The sequence below is a fragment of the Alligator mississippiensis genome, chromosome 3 (genome assembly GCF_030867095.1).
Source record: "Alligator mississippiensis isolate rAllMis1 chromosome 3, rAllMis1, whole genome shotgun sequence".
In the NCBI taxonomy this organism is placed as follows: domain Eukaryota; kingdom Metazoa; phylum Chordata; order Crocodylia; family Alligatoridae; genus Alligator; species Alligator mississippiensis.
In genome coordinates, this window is record NC_081826.1 from 195,828,381 (window position 1) to 195,852,896 (window position 24,516).

The 24,516-nt window shown below is 42.5% G+C and overlaps 1 protein-coding gene across 1 annotated transcript in view; it reads left to right on the plus strand.

Moving 5' to 3' along the window:
- GDA (guanine deaminase) overlaps nucleotides 1-9,710 on the plus strand; it is a 79,894-nt gene extending 70,184 nt beyond the window's left edge. The window contains exon 14 of the mRNA XM_014608727.3: nucleotides 1,140-9,710. Coding sequence (XP_014464213.1) covers nucleotides 1,140-1,210 — 71 coding nt within the window. The 3' untranslated portion in view covers nucleotides 1,211-9,710. The remainder of the gene's footprint in view (nucleotides 1-1,139) is intronic.
- The last annotated feature ends 14,806 nt before the right edge of the window (nucleotides 9,711-24,516 follow it).

A 24,516-nucleotide genomic window follows, 5' to 3' on the forward strand; every position in this document is an offset into this window, starting at 1 on the left:
GCTGTGTAAGCCTAATTGTCTTTATCTATGGACTCTGCCACATTTTCAAATTACAGCTGGATAGAAACCATCTATAGAGACGTTATATATTTTCAAGCAGTAACTTTATAGTGTGTTAGCTCTTTTTATAGCTGGACGGATATTTTTATAACATGATAATTACTTTGCACGTGTGGCTGGGCTAAATTTATTGTGCAGTTAACCAGTTGATTTTGTAATATATGTAATATGTGGCAGGGACCTATACTGCATGATGTTTAACAATGAGGTAATATCAATATATTTTAAAATACAAATGATTTTTCCAGTCTACACAAAACTAAACCCTGGCAATGATCTTCCATGAATGGTAACTATTGTGCCCCTGTTTTCCATAAAAAGGCAGGAAACCACTGTCTATGAAAATATTATATAGTCTTTGCATGGAACTAGGTGTACTTTCCTACATACATGGTACGTCCACTTGGCACAATGTAGTATTGTGTAGAGACTGAAGTGGGTTAACTAGTTCTAAATACTGTATCTTGATGACCAGAAATAGTTTGCCCATATTAGCATGTAGCTGTGCTCAGGATACACTGGTAGCATTTAAAGCTAGGTTTGTTATCTCTAATGGCATTGTGCCATATAGACATCCTCCTATGTTTTTGCATCAATTTGATGAAATGCATAATAGAAGCAGATTAATTAATCATTGTAAAAACTGTATGTAGAGCTGCCTTTATTCTTATAACAAAACCCTGATTGGTTTTATCCTCTTGAGGCTTAAGGTACTAGTACTGAACTAAAGAGCAAAGTTTGCTTGGCAATTCCTCCCTAAAGGAGGACCACATCATAGTTATTTCATTGTGCAGAAAGGCTATGCACTGCAGTCTTTCAAATTATCATTCCCACAAAGGGTGTTGAGTATAGTACCATTCACAAGGGGTGCATCTACGTGAGAAGCTGACTGTGCAGTAGTTGGAAAATACTACGTAGTAGCGTGTCACAACACGGACAGTGCTAATACACTACTGTGCCGTATTATTAAGCTATTGCACAGTAGCATCACCTAAAAGACATTCACTTACTAATACAAGTACTAACTGCATAAAATGTGTAGATCAATATAAAAACCTCTTTTGACTGTATTGTTTCAGGTGATGATCGGAATATTTCTGAAGTGTATGTGGCTGGCAAGCAAGTGGTTCCTTTTTCGAGTTCAGTATAATTCTGTTTCCCTTCTGCAAAACTGTCTGCTGACCATTCTACATCTGAATCTGAAAGGATTGGTTAAACACAGTGCCTCATTGTCAAGAATGACACCTAACATTTTTGTTTAATGTTGTTACTGTGTAGAATATTATAAATATCATTAGATCTATTAAGATTAAAGTTACCAAAATTATCACATTTGTAAGAAAAACATTGCATTTGAATCCAACTCCATAAATCACATGGGGGGGGGAGGGGGGGACTAGAAAAACAGGGTAACTATTATTCATTATTTCATAAGCATCAGGCAGTCATCAAGAAAATGTAGGAAGAGTTAATAGCAATGATGCAAGAGCAACTTGTCTCTGAGGAATCGTAAGCAAAACACCCCCAAAAAACTGTAAATCCATTTTTAAAAAGATGAATGTCACACTAGAGTGCAGGTTCCTCATTATTGTGATTAGATGTGGGAATCTCAATGACATTTTTATATTTATACATTTGGAATATATTTTAAAGTTCTGGGGTGCTCAAAAATTTTAAAATATTTTCCCTGTATTTTAGATATTATTTTTTTCCAATAGAAATGTAGCAAGAAACATGCATTTATAAATAAGTGGAAGCCTGAGCTAAGCAAAGAGAAAACATTGGTGTTGATAGTAAGCTGGCCCTACTTCTAGGACTGGCAGAAGCATCAAACAAAAAATATGCAGCTCTTCACAGAGTTTGTAGACTGCCAGAACCAAATGCAACTTAAACCTCAAATGTTTTTAGTTATATACTGATTGGCTAAATTCTCCTCTCATGGTGGTTCTCAGCCTTTTTTGGACTCAAGGAACCCCTCCATAACTTTTGTGAATTGAGTGACATCTACATTCAAAAACTAATTTATGTATTGCAGTGTTTGCCTCTTTACAGGGGGGTGGGAGGTGGCAGTGGGGGATCAGCCAGGCAGGGGCAAGCTTGAGCCTGTGCTGCTTATCTCTTCACTACTTGTTTATGTCCTCATACCTCGTGGTACCCTTCAAAGCATCTGGTGGCATCTCAGGGTGCTACAACTCATCAGTTAAGAATCACTGAGCTAAATTAACTTCAGTAGAGTTCTGTCCAAATCCAGTTAGAAACTGCCTCTGATTTTTTCCAGAAAGTCTGTGCGATTAACCTCCTCCCCTGCACAATACATTTCCCTACATTTTAGCTGAGCCATTTTGCCTCATGGGATTTGGCTGTTAATTTGCCCACTTGCTGGCCTACTGCCTCCTTTTCATGACTATTTCACAATGTAAAGGAAGCACAGTTGAATTTAAATATCCTCAGAGACATTTCTTCCACAATACTGTGTTGAGTAACCTCACTGTTTACTAGCTGAGCATGGCTTTAAGGCCTGACCAAATCCTTTAGAAATCAGTGTAAAGATTCAATTTATTTCAGTGGGCTGTAGTTCAATCCCTTAATTCATTGCTGGATGCTGCAGAGGCAGTTGACCTCTTTTTATTCATAGGATGGGGGGCTGTTTGTGTGGGAGACTCTCCTTTAAATACAGTTTTAAGAGAATCATTGGCCCAAATTGCCAACAAAATATGTTCAGATTTAAAGGATATTTGTTTCAGCGTGCTAAGAATCAATGAGCCTCCTTAGTGTTAGTCATATTTAGATTCTTGAAACTGATTAGGATTTTCATACTTCTCTCCAGTAAATATACCTAGAATGGTTTAGAGACCTATTTGTCATCTGCTCCAGTCTCCTACACAATAACCCATTTTCCTGGCCATGATCTCCCCTTGCACTTCAACTTCTTTTCCTGGCTCAGGAAGTGTTTTTCCTTACAACTTTTAACATGCATTTAAATTAGCCTCACTTTTCCCTTCCAAACCAAAGATTTGTGCAGTTTCAGTCTCCTTCATTATTGCTTGGAATTATCTTTAGAGGAATGCAAGGTTTGCAGCTGTGGCTCTCCTGCAGGAATTAGTCTGGGATGGAGAAAACCTATAAAGTCTCTGAGCACAAAACCATCTTTTTGTTCTGACTGAGTTGTGGGATAAAAATATGCACTTCTATTTTAGGCTGTAGGCCAAATGATGCCTAATTGTATCACTTTCCATCCCCTTTGTAGTTTTTAATGCTTTTTAAAATCCAGGTTAGGTATAAAAAAAAAGTAACCTTTAGCTGAAATGAGCTCAACATCTCTCAAGTGGCTCAGCTATAAGGAAATTCTGTAGTATAGCTGCTATTTGAGATAATTCAACATGTAGTCTTAGCTGTGGTAACATGCCAATGGGCTTCCCACAAATTTTGGCACAAGATGAAAATAGTAGCTACCTGCCATTGTCTGTCTGGCAAACATAAAACTGGAAATAAATGGCATTTTTTTTAATCTACCAAGGAAGATCAGCTTTTGCAGAGGAGTGAAGTTCAGTGACCTCCACAGCACCATACCCTCCCCCAAATCCAATAGCATGTGTACAAGGATAGGAGCCAAGAAGGGGTTAAGCAGCATAGGGTAGGGTTAGGTTATGGAGGGACTTTACAATAAAGAACAAAGCCCATGTTTGATGTCAAGGTTGAAGAGAAGCCAATAGAGGGGCTCTTAAAAGGTGCTGATGTGACTTGCATTTCTTGTACAATCCAAGAACCATTTTAGCAGAAATGTCGCAATTAGACTGGAGGGGAGCTTGACTGCAATACATGAAGGCCATAAAAGAAGGGTCCCAGTTGAGGCCCCTTCCAGGCGGTTCATGGAGCTAGGGCCTCTGCATGGAAGGTTTTGTGACTCCAGGGGATCCCTAAAGATATGCAAAGTCAAGCAGCCAAACTATTGCAAAGCAGATTTGGGGGAAGTCACTGGGGATCCCATTGTAGAAATATACTGTTTAGGGCTGGTATAGAATTCTGTTACTAACCAATCCCCACAGTCATTGAATTGCCCACAGGAAGGCGAATCAAGTCACAAACCCTCACAAAAACCAAACTCTACAAGCCATAAAAGGGACAGAAGATCCTTGGTTGGTGTAAAAATTGTCATAGCACCATTGACTTCATCTGAACATCTGACCCAATGAGTTTAGAGGGAAGATAGAACCTGTGGAAGAGCATAGGCCCAACTTTCCAGATACCCATCTTAGTTACCGTCCCAGACTGTGGACAGAATCTTAGTTTCTTTCCTGTTCAGCGTCAGCATTTGATTCAGACAATGAGAAAAGGGATGGGTTATAGAAGGCTTGCTCATTGGACACCATGCTTCATGCCCACTATATTCAGACTAGCACACTTACCTATTGTAAATTGAATCTATTTGAAATTTTTATATGTTTTATCTTTTTGTGTCATTTCTAAACCTTATGTTTTCAGTTATTTATGAAAGTGCTAAATATTGCCTGTGCTTTTTGCAGCATTATTTGAATTATTCATGTGTGGCAAGTGGAGTTCCTCCCCTTAAAATATTGCTTTGGCCTAATGTCTATTTTAGTCTGTGATTTTTGCAGAAAGCAAAGCTTTATAGACCTAGGGAGAGATGTATTTATTCATTGGTATTGAATGTTGTTATGGAATGTTTTCATTCTTCCAGAAAAGAAAAGTTAAAAGAAGCATGTTAAGAAATTTATACCTGAATATTGGTTTGGGTAGTGTGAGAACAGTGATTTGATAGACACTGATATAGATTTGTTTTTTATATTAAAAATAGAAACAGGCCTTTTAATTTAACTGTGCTTCTGGAATGTGAATTATCCAACACCCCAGCACTGTTGTTGCTACACTGACAGTGACTAAGAACGCTGGTCTAGTTTATCACTGCGCTATACAAAATAGAAAAGCAACTAAACAAGTAGACCTGAGTTCTTTTAAAGACTATTAGTTTTAGAAATCAAAGATATATCCAGTATAACTTGGATAAAGACGTTAAAAATACATAACCTTAAGTGTTCCCATAGTTAATCATTAATAAAGGGAAAGGAGCGCCATCTTTGAATATTATAATGCACTTATGCAAATCAAAGAGATAGCCTTATCAGGATTATTGTGTGCAGTCACAGCTTCTCAAAAAGGATATTAGAGAACTAGAAGGTGGTTCCTTGTCTCAAGACACAAGAACCAAAGGAAAAGTAAAGGAAATTCAAAACTGACCAAAGGAAATACTTTTTCACACTTTGTGTGATTAAACCAATATATAGGAAGTCATTGCTATCGGAAGTCATTGAGGTCATTGAGGTCAAAAGGTCAATAAAATTCCAACCAGGATCAGGTATTGACATGGATAACACCGTCACAGGTTACCAGTCATCATAAAATCATAAGGATGATTTTTTTTTTTTAATTATTCGGTCTCATGCTTCAGGCCCGTACAGATGAGGCTGAAGCCCAAAGGGCATGCCTGGTTTCATTGCTTCTGGGTTCTTACAGCTTCCGCTGAAGTATCTGGCTCCATCCACGTCAAAGATAGGACCCTCGATTTGACATATGGCAATTTCTATATAAACAAGATATTGTGCCCCTGGCTTCTGTTGTGAGATATGAAAATAATGACCAAGGCCAACCAATAATTCTATATAGCTAATGTAACTATGCTTTTAAAATGTATTATATAAAAAAAAAAATAACTCTACAGAAAATATCATCTTCTAAAGAAGACAGAGAGATCTAATAATTTTTATACCCTGAACTCCACAATACTTTAGGAGCCAAAAGTCTCCCAACATTGGTCGCAGGATTTTGTGAACAGACCCTGCTGATCTCCATAATGAAGCTGGAAAGTGAAGTGTGTATGAATCAGTTTAAGAGGAAAAAAGAAAACAAACAAACAACTTTAAGAGCCAAAATGTCCAAAGTAAATTGTCTTAGGAACAAAGACTGATGCTTTCCCTGTCCTCCTTCCTTGAATGAATGAAACACTATTTTGGAGAGGGAATTATCTTATGATTTTTTTATTTAAATTGTTTCTCAGAATACCTAGAGTTCAGAGCCTTTACCAGCTCTTTAGATTCCCCTTATATGATGCCAGTGACTTGTGCATAGAAATCAGATATAGATTAACTTCCCCAGTGTTCAGGATTGTTCATGTCTGTGGGCTAGATGGTTCCTGGTTTCTAGGACCTTTCATTTAAATTTGTAACTTATGAATTATTGAAAGAGGAGGAAGATCTGCATAATACATTATTCTAGGTTACTTGGTTTTACATTTCAGCTAAGAGGGCTTGTGTACATTAGAAAATGTCATTGTGTTTAAACAATTGTTTGTTATTACTGTGTTTGAATAATGCAGAATTTAAGTACTTAGCGGTCACTGAAAATAAGGACAAATCACATTCAGTATTGTGTCAGCAAGTACTAATCTCTGGTTAATACCAAAGTTTTCTGTGAGTTACTGACATGTTGCTGAACATAACTTGTCCTAGTCTATGCTGATTATAGAGCTGGGGTCAGCATTTTATTGTCTAATGCAAGTGCTCCCAATGGTTTCTAAATACATTAACATTTTCCAATGTAAACAGGCCTTCAGCTGAAGAGGCCCACACTCATTGCAACTAAATGGTTTCGCTCCCATTGTCAGACAGTGTTTGGCACCTCCTTTGGACTGGGTATGTTGGTAGGTTTTATGGTATGGATGCCAGTCCCATAGGATCTGCTTGAGACACCTTATGGTCAAGCTCAGCTGACAGTAAAGTCCCTAGTTAGCGGGATAGGGTGGCATTAACTGATATACACCTTATTGTATATATCAGAATATCCTATTGTAGGTCATTGATGGTATAACGTTTACTAAAGGATTAGACTGAAGTTGTACAAAGCAGTTGTATAAACTTGTCTAGGCTGCATTAGCTGAAGACACCAAAACATCCAGAATGCAGCCCCAGATGTTCCTTTCACCCTCTGGAATCAGAAGTAGGCTATCCCATTTCCAGCTACATTTAGTGCTGCTGCTGTAGTAGTAGGCAGTAATAATAGGCATCTGTCTGTTTCATGAGATAAAAGAATTGCACTGAGTGAGGCATCAGCATGCTGAACATCTGCCCTAGTGCCATACTGCAGACAGGCTACCTAGTCTGTGTACAAAGGGATGCACATTTGGCCATGCTGCTTCCCAGGGAGGTAGCCCGTTGCTGCCTTCTGAATGGGAAACAGCATATCTATGTGCATACAACACTGTGTTCAAACTAATTAGAGCTGCTTCTCAAGAGAGCCAATTAGCATAGCCACAGGGAATCTCCATCCCTGGAAATTTTCAAGAGCAGGTTGGACAGGCACTTGGCTGGAATGGTTTAGTCATGGATGATCCTGCCTTGAGCAGGGTCTGGGACAAGATGACTTTGTGAGGTCCCTTCCAGCCCTCCTTTTCTATGATCCTATGTGCACAAGACAGAGGCAGAGTTAACCTGTGTACAGCACTGCGGATGCCTAGCTGTACTGCTTTCAGTTCAACCCAAATCAAACCAGAAGTAGCACAGCTGCATTCACGTGGTGCTAAGTGTGCGGGCCAGGAGCGATCCGGGCCCTTTTTTGCGCCGCACGGGCTGTGGCCAGCAGCCCGGGCACGCTGGGTCGGAGAAAACAGGCGGCACGCTAGAATTAGTCACGGACGCGTAATGGTCGATTCAAGATTGTTTACTTACACCGAAGATGGTCGCGGTGTAGGCTGGACAGTTTGCCAGGCACAGCTCCGCTTAAATCCTTGTTTGAGGACTCAGACAATATTCGGCACTCCCACAGAGTTGTCGAGGCTCCGTGGATCCTTTTGCGCGCAGGGAAAGGGATACGTCGAGGATTGCGAACGGCGACGGGAAGAGGCTAGAGGCTGATCAGACCTCTGTTGCCTGCTTGAAATGCGCTGGGTCCAATAGGTTCCGCAGCGCTTAGAGATCTTCACACAGCGTGAAGTCTCCTCCTCCTGGTGTTCGTGGAGTCCTCCAATTTGGGCGGAAACCACTCAAGCTTCTTATACGGCTAGCAAGCCAATCACTAGCCGCCACGTGTGAATAATTTAATGCAAGCCAATAACGGGGCTCGAATTATAATACAAATGGCGGGAACTCTTTGCACCGTGCATCTCTGTGCTGCAAAGAAGAAATGCACACTGCAAAGAAAGCTACAATTTGGCGGGAAAATAATTCAGTGGTGCCAAAGCACACACAAAAAAAATCACACCCTTGGGTTGTGACACTAAGCAGTATTGTACAAGAATCATAGAAAATAAGGGTTGGAAGGGACCTCAGGAGGACATCTAGTTCAACCCACAGCTCAAAGTAGGACACCAACTATATCATCCCAGCCAAGGATTTGTTTACCCAGGTCTGAATAACCTCCTTTAAAACTACATTCTGGAACCTTAAAATCTTAAAAACTACAGGTATTTGTAGATGACAGGGGTTTAAATTGAAGCGGTGTTTTTTAAAAAAATGCTTCAAGTTAGGGTAAAGTAAACCCCCGGGTTGTATACACCCGTGTTGGAACCAGATCCTTACCTGCCTCTCCAGCGGCGGGGAGGGGAGAGCGAGCTGCTGGCGGGCTGAGCAGTCCTTGAGCTGCAGGGAGGGGCACAGTCATGCTTCCCTTTGTGGCAGCAGCACCACCTCCCCCAGGTAGCACTCACCCTCAGGTACCCAGCTTGGCTTGTGGAGGGAAGCACCGGGCCCACATGCAGCTCAGGAAGGCAGGCAGGCTCCAGGGAAGCAAAAAAAAAAGATCAAGCTCACCACTTTTTTTTTCTTCATTGCTGCCTGCCTTCCTGGGCTGCTGCCAGGCTGCCTGCTGGGGCTGTCTGCACAGGCCCTGAGCTACATGGAGCCTGGTGATTCCCTCTGTGGCTGAAAGGTAGCAAACTAAAATTCCTTGGAGGCATTTTAGTTTGCTGCATCCCAAAGTCATTTGCTATGCCCCAAAGTCATTACACTGCCAAATTTGCTACAGCAGCTGGAATCAACGCACAATATGCTGCCGAATTTGCAAACTTGTGCAAACAGCAACACGATTAAAGTGGTGCAAAAGGGCATTTAACCTGCTTTAATGTGTTGTCTACAAATGCCCTACATTCCTTCAATAGCTGATCTGGAACAAATCTTGTTTATATTTGGGTCTCATTTGAAATTTGAGACAATTCAAGACAGTTGGTCAATTTAGTTCTGCTGGTGAAACCCTAGTTTGATGTAAGCTTTGCCTTCATCAAAAATACTGAGACATGGATGTGGCAGCTCTCATTACAGTATGTACTCTTTCTTCCCCTTCCAGGGAGTAATCTACACCTCACTGGGGCCAGTTTTGCTGAATTTGGCCCAATGGTTCTGTCTACCTATTTTTGTTATATGTAAGACCTGTTGTTTTCTTTCGGTATTGATTTTGTTCAAAATACCTAACCAAAACAATGTTCAGTTTCTCCTTTCTGTTTTAATTACGTATATTTTGGAAGAAAGAGTATACATTTGGAATGATGGTAATTGCTATCTGCTCCATTTTGCTTGTTTTTGATTGTGCTAAATGGGTACCCTCGTGCTTTTGAAACAAAATAAAGAGGCCTTGTGTTTACATTAGCTATCTTCGGATTCAGTCTTTGATTCTGGAGGGAATGGGACAAGCACAACCCCGGAGACAAAAAGTGCTACACTTAAGAATAAATGATCAAAAGCATAAATATGAAATAGGGAACAACTGGCTGGGTAAGAATACCTCAGAAAGGAATTGGGGGTTAGAGTGGATCACAAGTCAAACATGAGTCACCAATAAAATATTGTTCCAAAACAAACACACAAACAAAAAGCTAATAGCATACTGGGATACATTAACAAAAGTGTTACATACAAGTCATGGAAAGTGATTCTTCCAGTTTATTCGGCATTTGTAAGACATCTCTCAGAATATTGTGTCCAGGTTTTGGCACCATGCTTCAAGAAAAATGGGAACACACTGGAAAAAGTGCAAAAATGAACAACAAAAACTACAAGTCTAGAGAATGTGACATACTAGGAATGGTTGGACGAATTAGGGTAAGTTAGGCTAAAAGAGAAAATTGTGGGTTTTCAATAACAGTCTTCAAATACAAAAAGAGGTTGTTATAAAGAGGATGGCGGTCAGTTGTTCTGTGTTTTGAAGGAACAGTACATGAAATTATGGACTTCCATTCAGGGGAGATCTTTCTAACTGAGGGTAGTGAAGCACTAGAAAAGATTACTAGAGAGGTTGTAGAATCCTTTTCACTGAAAGTTTTTAAGGGCAAGATAGACAAACACTTGGCTGGGTTGGTTTAGATAGGAGTGATCCCACCGGGAGAAGGAGATTGACCTCATTAAATCTCTCCAGACTTACTTTTTTGATTCAGTGATTCTGTGACTGACTGGTTTTCTGAAAAAAACATAGAGCGAGGACCCCCATGTCCTAGAAAGATGCAGAGAACTTCAGTTTTCTTCCATGGATCTGGGACTCCCACATTATCAGTAATCTGAAAACACTACTTAGTGTATGTAGTACTATCTTCTGGTGACTACCAATCTTGTAGAATCAGATTCCAGTAGCATTAGTAAATCTATTGCTAAGTTACTGGCCTGATAAATCAGACTAACTGCTTCCCTGACACATTTACTATTTTGTATTTAAGTAGACCTTCCTGAAATGTTTCTTTCATGCAGTTGACAGCAAGCACACAAATGTAGGACAAGAATCACATCTCTTTACATATATTTTTTGTTACTTTGTAATTTTTTCAAAGAGCAGGCATGAAAGAGTTCCATATCCAAGTAGCTCTGAAGCACACTAGGAGAGGATTTCCTCAGACAAAAACAATCCCAGAGGACAGCAGTTAATTATACGTTGAGGAATTACGTGCCAAGGTTTTGATAATTATGCACAAATTATTACCAAATTATGCAAAATTATGTGCACATGAATCAAGCTGTTTTGTATTTTCCTCAAGCAGTGTCTCAGCAAAAGATGTGCCAGCCACTCAGAAGAATGAAACTAACCTGCTCTTATAAGGGTTGCTACTAAAAGGGCCCATTTAAACTTTGCTGCAGAAGCCTCCCTGCTGCTTAACTGACACTTCATTTGGGGGAAAAAAAAACCTGTGTAAAACTGCATTGCTAAATATTTGTTAGAAGTGCTCTTTTCAGATTTTCTCTAAGGTCTTTTACAGTTAAAGCAGCACCAACCCCTGGCATGGTCACAGTTGCAACTGTATAAAGCTGCTTTTGCTGCTCTAAAAATAATGTGCTGATAATGTCTGAGAGTCATTGGGTAAGTAACCCAAGAAATTTGGGGTGCAAACAATAATGAAAATTTTTGCCTGTTCTGGCCACAGAAAACAGGCTATAGCTGTGACCAAACACAAGCATACAGCTGCAGACAGCTTTTTAAAAAAAAAGGCCAATCAGGTGAAAATCTGAACCCTTATTGAATGAAGGGTCAGATGAAGACATTTCAAAACAAAGCATCTTCTGTAACTTCTGTTTGTGCTGCCTCCCAGCCTGTCCCTGTTTTCAGAATGGGATGCGAGAAAGGGAGCAGAGGGACTTCAGTCTGGGGTTTTATCAGGCCCCTCTGCTGGAGGGTGGGGTGATTATATTGGAGCCCACCCACACCTCATCCCTAGAATGAGCTCCCACTTGTCCCTTTCCTCTGTCCCATTCTGAAAACAGGAACAGGCTGGGAGGGAGGAGTGGCCATTGCTAGGGGAAAACGGCTGCAGGCTGGCAGCCAACAGCTAGATTCCCCTACCCCGTGGACCCAACAGTGAACTTCTATCTAGTCCAGGGGATTGTTGTAACTCAGAGCGCTTCCTGCAAAGCATTCTCAGTTACAGCGAGGAGCTGCACTTCTGTCTGCATCTGTATAGACACAACTCAATGTTTTACTAAAATGAGTCAATGCAGATATTATAGAACAGCTCTCTAAGTGCACAAATGGGCACAGAATTAGGGGCATCTAATTTAAATAAAAGTTCTGCTGTAATTTAACCAAAATAAAACAACAGCCTCAATCGGGTCAAATCCTAAAACAATTAAAGTGAATGGCAAGATTGTCACTGACTTATTGGTTTTGGATCAGGTCCAATATCAGGTCCATTCTTTTAAAATTAATGCTTAGTTTGTGAATAAAGAGCACAATTACAGCCCAAGGGCCCTTGTACACATGATGAAATTGCCCCTTTTAGCAGCTTAATTGCCCTTTTTAACAATTTAATTATGTAACAGTGTACATGTTCAGCAGCATATTGCGATTAAATTTCATAATAGCGTACACCTTCAGAGACGTATTTTGATTTAACTGACTTTTTTACATGGCAAAGTAAAACACATCCAATGTATTTTAGTTTGCTGTGTAACAAATTATATTTGTCATGTGTACAAGGACCATACATCCAAAGATGGTGGTGGGGAAGGTGCATGGGGTCCTGGAAGCGCAAGCATGCTCAGGGAAGCTCAGGCTCATCAGGTTTCCAGTGCCCTGTGCACCATCCCTGATGCCTTCTCCGGCTGCCAGCATACCCAGCCACCCTCCTGCCACTTTCCTGCACTGCCCTAGGGGCAAGCCAGCCTGTTCCCAGGTGGTGCCAGGCAGCGGGAAGGTGGAGGGAATAGTGCATGGGGCACTGGAAGCCCACCAAGCCTTAATTTCCCCAAGCACACCTGGGCTTCTAGCACCCTGTGCACCTATAGATTCAGTGGATGCTGCCTCCAAACTGGGGCAGCGCCCACGCAGCTAGCAGCCCACATGGGTGGTCTTGAGTGGTGCTGCTGCACAGAGAAGTAACAGGCCCCCTCCAGCTCAGGGGCTGCCCAGTGGCAGCTCCCACAGGCAGGATCCGCTTAGGAATGGGGGGGAAGCGGTGAGGGGCCCGCTTTTTTTTTTTCCTGGTGGAGCCTGCCCACATCTCCCAGGGCCAGGGAGCAAGCTGCTGGTGGGCCGAGCAGCCCCTGAGCTGTGTGTGTGTGTGTGTGTGTGGGGGGGGGGAACCAGTGTTGCCCTCCATGATGGTGGTGCCCCCTGTGACTGTCTGGGCAAGCTGCTAGTGGGTGGGTGCTGCCAGGGGATTGCTGCCACTGAAGAGGGAAGGACTGGGTCCCCTCCAGCTCAGGGCCCACCAGCAGCTCACCTCTGGCCATGGGAGAGGCAGGCAAGCTCCAAGGGCAAAAAAAAAGCACCAGGCCCCTCACCACTGTTATTTTTTTCTTCTTTTCCCACTGGTTAAAAACCCACCATTTCAATTTAGGAAGAACTAAACCCCCAGCACATGTACAAGCACCCCAAGATGCATGGTGCTGGTCATCTTTTACTCAGTGAAATCTTTTTATCTGACAGAGCCATGAAAAATGAATTGGTGCCTGCATCCTTGATTCTAACTGTGAACATAACCATCCTTAAGATATCTCCTAAATTACATAGCCAAAAATTCCATAGGAACCAAGTGAATCAGCAGTGGTGGCTCCTTCATTCAATACTTTGTCCAAAGATTTCAAAGAGAACAACATCTAACAATATTTTTGGCCTCTTTTGACTTGATGGTGAATGCTATGCAGTAGGGACGTCAAACTCATCTGGCCCCAGATGAGCGGCGTGAGACTGGTCCATGGGCTGGATGAATGGTGCAGGGCTGGATTGGGCCCACAGATCACCTGCCATTCTAGATCCAGCACCCATGTGTCACCTGCTCTAGCCAGACTAGGACTCCACTGCATATGGAACCCACTTCAACCAAACTAGGATTAACACTGCGTGTGGCACCCAGCTTGGACTGGCTGGAATAGGCACCATGTGCCACACACGTCCTGGACTAGTTAGAACAGCTGCAGCATGTGGCATAGTCCTGGACCAGCTGGATCAGTCACCACATGCAGCACGGTTCTGGACTGGATGGAGCAGGTGCCACAGGTGATGGATCCAGCATGAGGGCTGGGGGCAGGATTGGCCCAATGCGGGTGCCATAAGCACCACCTGTCCTGGAGCAGCTGAGGCAGGCACTGTGTGTGGCTTGCATCATTTGCATTGTGCATGGGGCTGGTCTGGCACATGCTGTGTGTGATGTGGGTTGAAACCTAGGAGCAGCACCAGAGGTTACATGATGAGGCTCCCACAGGCTGTATTTTTGACACTTCTGCTACATTGTTTCTGATAGGCCCGGAAACGTCTTAGTGGCAAGTAGTATTGGAACTCAGCCCTCAGTTTAAAAAATCATGGCCTTTTACTGTACTGCAGGAGAACCTCCATTAGCTGCTAGTAGCAAAGATCGTATGACACTTGGTAAAGGACTGCAGTTCCACAAACAGTAGTGCTACTTAGTACATACACTACAATACAATACAGAGCTTGATAGGTTGTATTTTAAACTTCCAGGAAAAATAAGACAGTGTATATTATGGGAATATATTCACCAAATTCTATGAGGTCGATTCAATGGAATATAATGATAACTACTGTACTGTTTTCTTACAGATTTTCTCTCTGAACCTAGTTCTTGTACTATGAAAGGAAAAGAACAATTTTCTCTCAGAATGACTGTATTTTGAGCAACACCTGCACACCACTTTTTGTACAGAGAATTCACAAATCTCAGCTCTTGCTTTGAACAAGTTCTCAAATGGATGCATTGTAGAACTCTAGGGGAAAAAGACTTATTTATATGTGAAAATTCATCTGAGCATTTGAATGTGGGAATCTACGGTTTGCACACAAAATGCTTCTTGGCATTTGTGCAAGCAAGCTTATTTATGGAGAAATTAGTCAAGACTCCCATTCATATAATGTTCACATTTAAGGAAGAATTTCATCACTGAACAAATATGTTACATGGGCAAGCAAAGATGTCTTTGAACAAAATGAAGCTATATTTTGTAAACCGGCATAAACAGACATGATACAAAGCCTAACTAAAGTTAATGGATTTGGGTTGGACCACAAAAAACATTGTAAAGTATTCCAAAAATCCTATTAGCAGAAGAGCATTTTTGATAAATTTGCAGTGGCTGAGGTATAAGATATGCCTTTTGGCTATTAACGTACTTTTACTGATCATTTTAAATTATTCTTCCCTTTTTAAAAATATACACTCCTCCATGTATATTCTTCTCACTAGATCATTCTTCAACATCTTATGTGGTAACAGGTTGGTGATAAAACAAAATTAATGACTGAAGATTTAGTTAAAGGTTACCTCTGGGAAAGATGTAATTCATTTTATAAACTGAAAGAGAAATAAAATAATCCATAATAAAATATATTACTTTATGAAGTAATATATTGTAAATGCCCTGGACCACATGAGATAGAACTAGGTACAATCACACATTGAATACAATGGACTACTGTATTTACTCAAATCTAAGACAATCCTGAATTTAAGATGACCCCCCAATTATTAGATTATAGACACGGAAAATTATAAATGTGTTTTAATTCCATGTCTAGAATCTAGTTATTGGAGGGTCATCTTGTATTCATCTGTCCCACTATTGCCACAGGGAAAGTAATGGCAGGGAAAGCAACAGCTGGGGACAGCCACTTGCTCCCCAGGCCTGCTTTCCTACAACCCCCCTCCCGCCCCCAGTGCCTTCCCTTTCCTACCACTTGCCCCCCTCACCTTTGCAGCTGCTCTTGCTTTGTTTCTACTGGTGGCATAGAGCACTAAGCCAGGCCAGCCAGTAGTGGCCGCCTTTGCTTCAGCCTCCAGTCCCAATCTGCAGCCTCAACATTTGTCCTGCCACTCCACATGTCCCTTCCCTGTGGTCCCCTTCTCTGTGTGTCCTTTTCCCTGTGACCCTTCCCCACAATCCTCTTACTCCACGCTACACTTCCTCCTTGCCCTAGGTGTCCCTTTTCCTGCACCCCTTCCCTTGCACTCTTCTCACTCTGTGTGCCCCTTCCCCATGCTCCCTTTCCAGCACCACGCACCCTTTCCCAGTTCCCCCATCATGCACCACCTGCCTGGAGCCACAGCAGCTGCTTGCCTGTCATGTCCTTGATTATACGATAAGAAGCTTCCCCCCACAAGCTGAATCGGGGAGAAAAAAACCCTTGTTTTATACTCAGTAAATATGATAAATCCTAAGGTTCTGGGTGAACAAGACTGCAACAATATACTTCCCGTATAGAAATAAATATTTTAATAAACTCTTACGGCAACTTAATGCAGCAAATCCCCCAGCTTGCACATTTTCCCCAGAACAGAAGAATGAAAATAAAATTAAGTGATGCCAGAATCGTTGGTACCTGCTAGAAGTGACTAGTATATACTGATCTTAAAAGTACAAGGGGCAAACCACTGCATTCTATTACACCATGCTATGGTTGATAAGGCTATTCTGGTGAGAGTGTGCTCAGCATTGGTCCCCATATAAACTAATGAAAGCAGAGGTGGCCAACCTGTGGCATGAGTGTCATAAGTAGCACAAACAGCCTCTGTGTGTAGCATGCGGCTGATCAGGGAGGAGACAGGCAGCACAGCAGTAGAGAGGGCAGGGAAAGGAAAGCTAAGCAGGAGATCAGGTAGGGGAAGGAAGTCAGTGGTACTCAATGGATACATCTACACAACCTGCCTTAATGTGCAGTGGACTGTTCTACTGGGCATTAGTGTGCCATGGCAAAAACTATGTTCATGTGCTAATGTGCAGTAGAATTAATCTACTGTGCATTAAATGTCACAAAAAAGTTTGCCTTTGCTACTACACATTGGTGCAGCTACTGCCCCTTTATCTAGTACCTATTAGAGGTACTAAACTTAATGCACAATAGCAAAGGTGCATTAATGAACATGTAGACATGCCTAGAGGGGGGCTAATTTGTGGCATGCCAGTCAAAAAGCTTGGCCCCTATGAACTAAAGTAATACCAGACAATATCCCTGCTAAAATGACCTGTACGTATGCTTGCCTGGCATTGCTGTTGCACTTGATAGCAGTGGACAGCTATGCTTTCTCAGCAGCCTTTCGTTGCACGCATCTGAGTCTAGCCTGTTCTATGGTGGCAGCACTCTAAAGGCAAACTTAGACACTCATTGCCTCACATTTCACTTTTAGTGACAAGTGTCCTCCTTCACCTCTCACAAGACCCACTCATGAGTAATCCCACACCAGTCTCCACCCAAACACATACAGTTTATAGAAATATGCTTTAAAAAAACCTCTGTGCATTTATTTTCAAAAGTTGAGTCTTGCTCTGCCCCCAGCAATCTACCATGTATTCAAGCATTTATATGTGGATAGGCCCATTTATTGGAGCCTTTCTTTTCTGGAATTCCCAGCAACATTCCTGACCGATATCAGACTGACTCACTTAATCTCCAATTGCAAGGCTCTTGGAAAATTAAAACTGCAGGCTTTTTGCTTAATGTTAAAGCAATGCACCTTTTCTGTATTCTGATTTGTTGGGAATCCTACGTAATAGGGGCACAAGGCCTTTTTTCTAAATTAGTTATTACAATCAGTCTTCAAAAGCAATTCAGAGAAGCATTCGTTTCTCTAAAGCATACACTTAATTGCAGATATTGTCATAGAGTCATAGAGTCATACAGTTATAGAGTCAATGGACCAGAAGTGACCTGTAAGATCATCAGATCCGGTCCTGAGCCATAGGCAGGAGGTTAAAGAGTTCAAACCACCTCAATGAGGTGCTTATCCAGCCTCTTCTTGAACACCACGAAGGATGGCAACTGCACCACCTCTGCCGGGAGTGTGTTCCAGGTTCTGGTTACCCTTAGGGAGAAGAAGGTCCTCCTTATATCCAGCCTAAAGCTTCCCTCTATTAGTTTGATACCATTGGTCCTCGTCCTCCCAAGGGGTGCCTTCCTGAAGAGCTGCTCCCCCAGATCCTGGTATACCCCCCTGACATATTTGTAGGTGGCTGTCAAAGTCACCTTGCAGCCTTCTCTTAACCAGACTGAACAAGCCCAGCTCCTGGAGTCTCTCCTCATAGGGCCTATCCTCCAGGCCCCTAATCATGTGCGTTGCCCTTCTCTGCACCCTCTCGAGTTTATCTGTATCCTTCTTGAAATGCGGTGCCCATTTTTCTATTCTTTTGATGTGGGCTGGTAGATGTTATTTTCGTGTATCTGAGAAGGTATCACATGAAGGAACGGGGTGGCAAATCTTGCTCTTTTCCAGCCACATGTGAGAGGCAAATTCTTAATTCCTGGCTACACAGGGCACTTCCTTTCTCAGGTCTTTAACTTGAAGACCTAAAGCATGGATACCAAAACAAATGTTCCTTCCCAACAGGAATTGGACAGTGGGTATTACTGATATCTTGACAGCTATTCAATGTACAAAGTAACAGAAAAATCATACACATTCCATTGTATCAAAATAACTATTTTCCTAAAATTATGCAAAAACATCTAAAGCTGACAGGAGAGCAGATTTGTTTTTCAATACCAGGTTGACATTCCCACTGAATAAAAGTAGAATGCTGATCTACCTGCATATTCTGCTTGACACAATTATCTCCTGTCTGGTCACTTGGGTTGCCCATCACTCACCTATTACCTTGTAAAACAGTCACCATTTGTTACACTCTACAGCTTGTGACACTACAAACATGTCATAAATAAGAACCAAAATTAAATGCTGAATATAAACCAGACACTTCTGAAAATAACTTCATTCCAGAGAAGAGGATCTAAAGAGGTTGGTATCCTCTGCTAGTCATGCCAAGATTCATACCCCCAGCAAAAATACTTGGGAAGAGAAGAATTGCTGTTGTGTTTGACAGAAGGAGCCATTTGCAACAGATCATTCAACCAGAGGCCATTAAAGAAGGAGAGGCTAGAACTAGGAGTGAAATTCATGATAATCTAATTAGCTATCCTGCAGAACAGAAGCTGTAGTGGATGGGCATCCAAGGCCCCAAGTGACTTGCCCAATGTGGAACAGAGACTTGACCCCAAATTAAGTTAGACCCAATCTAGTGTACTAACCACTGGACCTTTTGACTCCCTTTTTAATGCTATTGACTGAACCACTCTACCAGGAAAGCAAGATACCTCCAAGATCTCCAACATGTAACAAATTATGTATATTCAAACATTAATATTTAACTTAGTTGCTCACTGTGCACAAAAGGGTATTTTTTAGGGGTGTGTGAAGCAGGCCCTATTCGATTCAGGTTTGGATTCAGCCTGAATCAGGGACAGCGATTCAATTCGTTGATTCAGATCACTGTCCCTGATTCGATTTGGCTGAATCCAAAACTGAAGATTCGATGCTGATTAGGACATAGACACAGCTTTAAATGTTTTTTCTACATACCTCAAGGTACCAGAACAGCTTGTGATCTCTGCAATGCTGGGGCGGATGAAGCGTCCGACAGGTGTGCAGGGGGGTGCCCTCCATGTGCTCAGCGGCAAACCCAGAAGTGGATTGGAAGTACTTCCGGAAGTACTTCCAGTCCACTTCCAGGTCCACTAGGGAGTATGCTGGGGGGCTGCCCATGCCCTCCCAGCTTGGCGATCGGCCATGGGGGAACCCCAGGTGCACCTCCAGACCCAGGAGGCATCAGTCACTCAGCCAGAAAGATAGGAGGGGGAGGCCCAGTGCATTCCCCTGTGGACCCAGGAGTGGACCGGAAGTGCTTCTGGTCCACTTCTGGGTCTGCTGCTGAGTGCACTGGGAAGCCCCTGTGCTCCTGTGGGACACTCCACGCATCCCAGCATTGCAGTGTTCATGAGCCCCCTGGTACCTATAGGTATATAGAAAACACATTTAATGCTGTGTCTATGTCCGAATCTCCGAATCTCTCCAAATCAATTCAGAGGGTTCCGATTCAATTCGGAGAGATTAAAGGGTTCTCTGATTTGATTTGGATTTGGAGATTTGGCCAACAAATCAAGCTGAATCAAATCACAGACCGAAGCTTAGCACAGCCCTAGTATTTTTAAAGAATCCAAATCCACTGTTGCACTAACTGCCCTTTGTCATAGTGTTGTTTTTTTCTCTCCTGGGCAGACTTGTTTTATTTAGGGCAATATTCAGCTTTTCAGATTCTGAGAAGTGGTGGTAGAAATAGGGGACCTTTCTTCCCACCAAGGTCACTGATCTCTTTTGTGAACATTAAAGTTATTTAATTTTAGTTTTTCTTTCTAAATAAGGATAATGTTTCTTGGGCTTACTTTTGTAAAATACTGTAAGGTTTAGAGATGCTATCATCGCAGTTGTTACTAGTAAAAGTGCCCATTGGAAGGGGCAGCATGTGGCTACACTATCCCAAGTGTAAAGTGAAGTATGGTTACTAAATCCACATAAGGAAGCTCTAATTTCTCTACTGGCCTATTCCTTGCAGGCCTTTGGGTTGACCAAGATAGGGCTGTAAAGAATTTTAATGGGAGAAAACCCACCACATGAATGAGACAAAACATTAAAGATGACACCTGCTCAGCAAAAGACACCCCTGACAAATGGCACTTTTACTGATGGATTAGCTCAAGACTACAGAACATCATGTGGGAACAGCTGTCCATCCATGTACACACACGACACCTTTCAGCAGCACAGCAGAGAAATTTAAACTAGTTTACATGTTTGGTACTTGCTATGGCAGGGGGAAAAACTAAAATTATTAGTCCACAATGTGGCTTTGGGGTCCGTGCTATATTTATCACTATCTGGGGAAAAAACAACAACAAATAAACCAGTAAGTCTTTTTTATTTAGTTTAGCAATAAATTAATGGTATGCTTGCTGCTATTAGAGTCAGACTATTTATAAACACTTCCAGCAGTGCCAACATCCTCTGACTATAAAGAGAAAAGGTTAAATAGGGACCAGGCAAATCTCCTGAAAAAAAATGTTTCTTACTAACTGTTATGAAAGAAGACAAGGACAGATTGGTGGCATACATGACTTTAATGAAAAAGGTATTCTCCTTGCAAAATAATTTATGTGAAATATATTAAGTGTAACAGAGAAAAAATGTGTGTGATTTATCCTCTGGGTGGCATAACATACCTTTTAGATGTTACATGGGTGAATGTGTGTGTGTGGTACTCATAATAAATGAAGAGGCTACTTTCATATTAGTTTGCATATGAGCCAATATATTAGCTCATGGCATATGTCCAACATGTTAAATATATGCTATTTATTTGCATAGAGCATTCTTGCATGCAAATCTCACATATTTTCCTATGTGCTTACTGTATGATTTTTTTTTCTTTCAGGTTTTTTTGTGAAATGAAAAAAACAAAACAAAAGTGGGGGGGGGAAATGATTTATGTTGAAATGTTCATTACTTTTTTCTAACCCTCCTTCCCCCAATTTTTTAAAAATTAGGTTAATTTCAAAACAAAATCATTTTTTTTAAATTTAAAAAAGTTTCATTTTGAAGATATCCAAATAGATGTTTCAGCTTTACCAAAATGTTTTCTCTTTTTGCTTTTCCCCCACCAAATTCAATCTGAATGTAGTTTAGCTGCAGTTCAGAACTGAGGCCCACCAGTTACTTTTGTATTGGTATTTTCTATATTCAATCACTATTATAGCTTAGAAGCTTATGTCCTTCCCTCCTCCTCACCCACACACTTTTATCTACACCACTAGAACAATATCATCCTCACACACGCACACTTTTATCTACACCACTTTGGAAGCTGTTCTTTATATTTTGGTTGCATTTTTGCAAAGAAACCAATTGTGATGGACCATCGAAGGCATCTGGAACACAACAGGGTTATTGTCTGTGAATTATATTTGGGTGAGATATAATCTGATGCGATTATTTAACTGAAGGACATGCAGCTCTTCTTTTACTTGTTCTACTGTATTCTGGAACTATTAAGCTGGTAGCTCACAAAACCTTTGGACATCCTTCTGTGCGCTGCCTGAATATGAGGAAATTAGCTCTTACTGGGCATGCATACAGGTGTACTTTAAGGTGCAGCAGCCTATTTTGATGCATATTAAAGCATCATGTAAAAAACTGTGCAATTATGCTAATGAGCAGTTAAATAGATTACTGTGCATTGTGTCACTTAAAAAGCATGCACATTTGTTACTCCACATTAAAGCAGCCTAATGCGCATTTCTTTAGTACCTCACATTGGAGGTACTAAATTTAACGCACATTAGAAAAAGTACCTTAATGCATGTGTAGCAGCCTTTAAAAAGTGGCCCCACCTGAACAGAATGGGAAGGGCTGCCTGGCAGAGAGACAGTTTGTCCCAGAGGGAACACTGTAGGCTCTGAGGGCAAGTGAAGCTGTTTGGGAGCAGCCCTGTTGGAAGTGGGAGGGGTGATGTACCCCAGCAAAGTGTTGAAATAGAGCCGTTAGCAAAAGCCCGGGAAGGGCCCTGAGCTGGGATTGGCTGAGAGGCTTGGATAAAAGGGGGAGCAGGTTTTGGTCGGGCTGGAGACTGGCCTGGAGAGACCCGACTGCAGCCGGTGTGGCTGGGTGAGCACAGTAGAGCCGGGGGAGGGGGGGAGTGACACGACTGCTGGAGTCTGCCCTAATTTCCCTGGGGGTGAGGGGCCCCAGGGGCAGGCAAAGCCCAGGGAGGGGCTGCAGTTGCCGGGGCTGCGAGGCTGTGTGGGGCAGGAGGGTTGCTACAGCCTGCAGCCCAGACACTGCTCACAGCAGAACCAGGGAAGGGGGTCAAAGGCAGGGGAAGGCTGTCTTGCAGGAACTGCAGAGGAGCCACCGCTTGCTGCCTGGAGACCCCAGGACCACCAGTGCCAGGGAGTGTCCACAGACCACGTGCAGGGACACAGACAGTCCCGCTCCCTGAGATACCCCACCAGGGGCAGTGCACACGGGATCCCCGGTACACCGTGTGCAAGTGAGAGACTGTGCAAATAAGTTCTTGAGGGTTTATTAGTCGGTATATCCATGTGCTTATTTAATGATTATTTGTTATGTTGTAAATAATAAAATCTTGTAAATAGTTTGAGAATTGTCCGTGAGGGTGCTTGATTGTAAGGGGAGGATCTCCGCTCGAGGGCACTGCAGCAGCTTCCCAGGGGGACTGGGCAGGGCTACTGGCTACCCCAGGATCCCACTATTCATGTAAACGGCGCGTGTAGTGTCGTACCCAGGGTTACACATGTGTAGACACACCAACTGCCTCCCAGAAGAACCAACTTTTGTCTTACAGACTTGCATTTCCCTATTCAGTATTTAGGACATTGTATTTCAAGGGAATAAAGCAATGTTTAGGATGACTGGGTTTATTTCCTCTGTTTCTCACAAGTAATAAAGATTCTCTTTGAAATTCAAAATATTCCTATCTTGATAAATTTTGATTCCACAGTTTGGGGTCACTTTGGCTTTGCTCAGTTTTAAAGATGGAAACCCCCAAAAGAAGATAGATGAGAATACTATCTAGTGGTTGGAACTGGTTCATTACATCTTATTGGCACTAGCTGAAATTAATGTTTGTGAAATGCTTTGAAGTCCTCAAAATGCACAACACAGAAGATATACAAGCAATAGCTTATAAGAATGATCTGTCTACTAACTAGCAAATTCAACACCATTTTAGACTTCTTTTAAGTGCCTTTCTACCATTCCATTAAAATTATTGCACTATATTTGAATACATGTACTATAGCTCCTCAAATGAATAAAATTCCAGTGTAGATATGGTCAAAGAATTTTAGATAATAGAAAATATAAGAATTATGATATATTATTTTGTATACCACACTTCCTGAATAAGAAATGCACCGGTTTTTGGAAGAAAGACTGTAGAGAAATATTTTTTTTTACTAGCAAATTGCCCGTCAATAATGATGGGCGGGCAGGGACACAGTTCTGCATCCGGTCCCGTCCCCTGCTTCATATCCAGGTCCAGGCCTGTTCCTCCCTCCTCCCCACCACTGGTTTGGGTTCAGGCCATTCTCTCCCTCCCCACTACCAGTTTGGGTCAGGGCCCGTTCCCCAGCCTTTGGCTCTGGGCCCATCCCCTCCCTCCCCCATTCCACACCGCTGAAGGAGCCACTGGGCTCCGACTGTCCAGCGACTCAGCCTGGCCAGGGCCCCCGTGACTGTGAATTTGGGCCCTGGCCAGGCCAGGTCATGGGGCAATCAGAGCTCCATGGCTTTTCCAGGGGCACGGCCCATGGCCCCCTGGTCTGTGCACGGGGCAAAGGTGGGCTGCAGCTGCAGGTTGTGCTCACCTTCTGGTCCCTGCCTCACTGCCACTCCTTTGACAGCAGTGCAATGCCATGTGCCTCACTGCTCGGCCCACCCAGTGGCGGGACTCACGTGGTGCTGTACCACGCTGCTGTCAAAGCAGTGGTAGCAAGACAGGGAGCAGCAGCTGAACCCAGCCTGCAGCTTCTGCCTGCCATTGCCTTATGCACAGACCAGAGGGCCTTGGCTCCCTGGCACTGCACCCCTGGAGGAACTGCCAGGCTTGGATTGCCCCA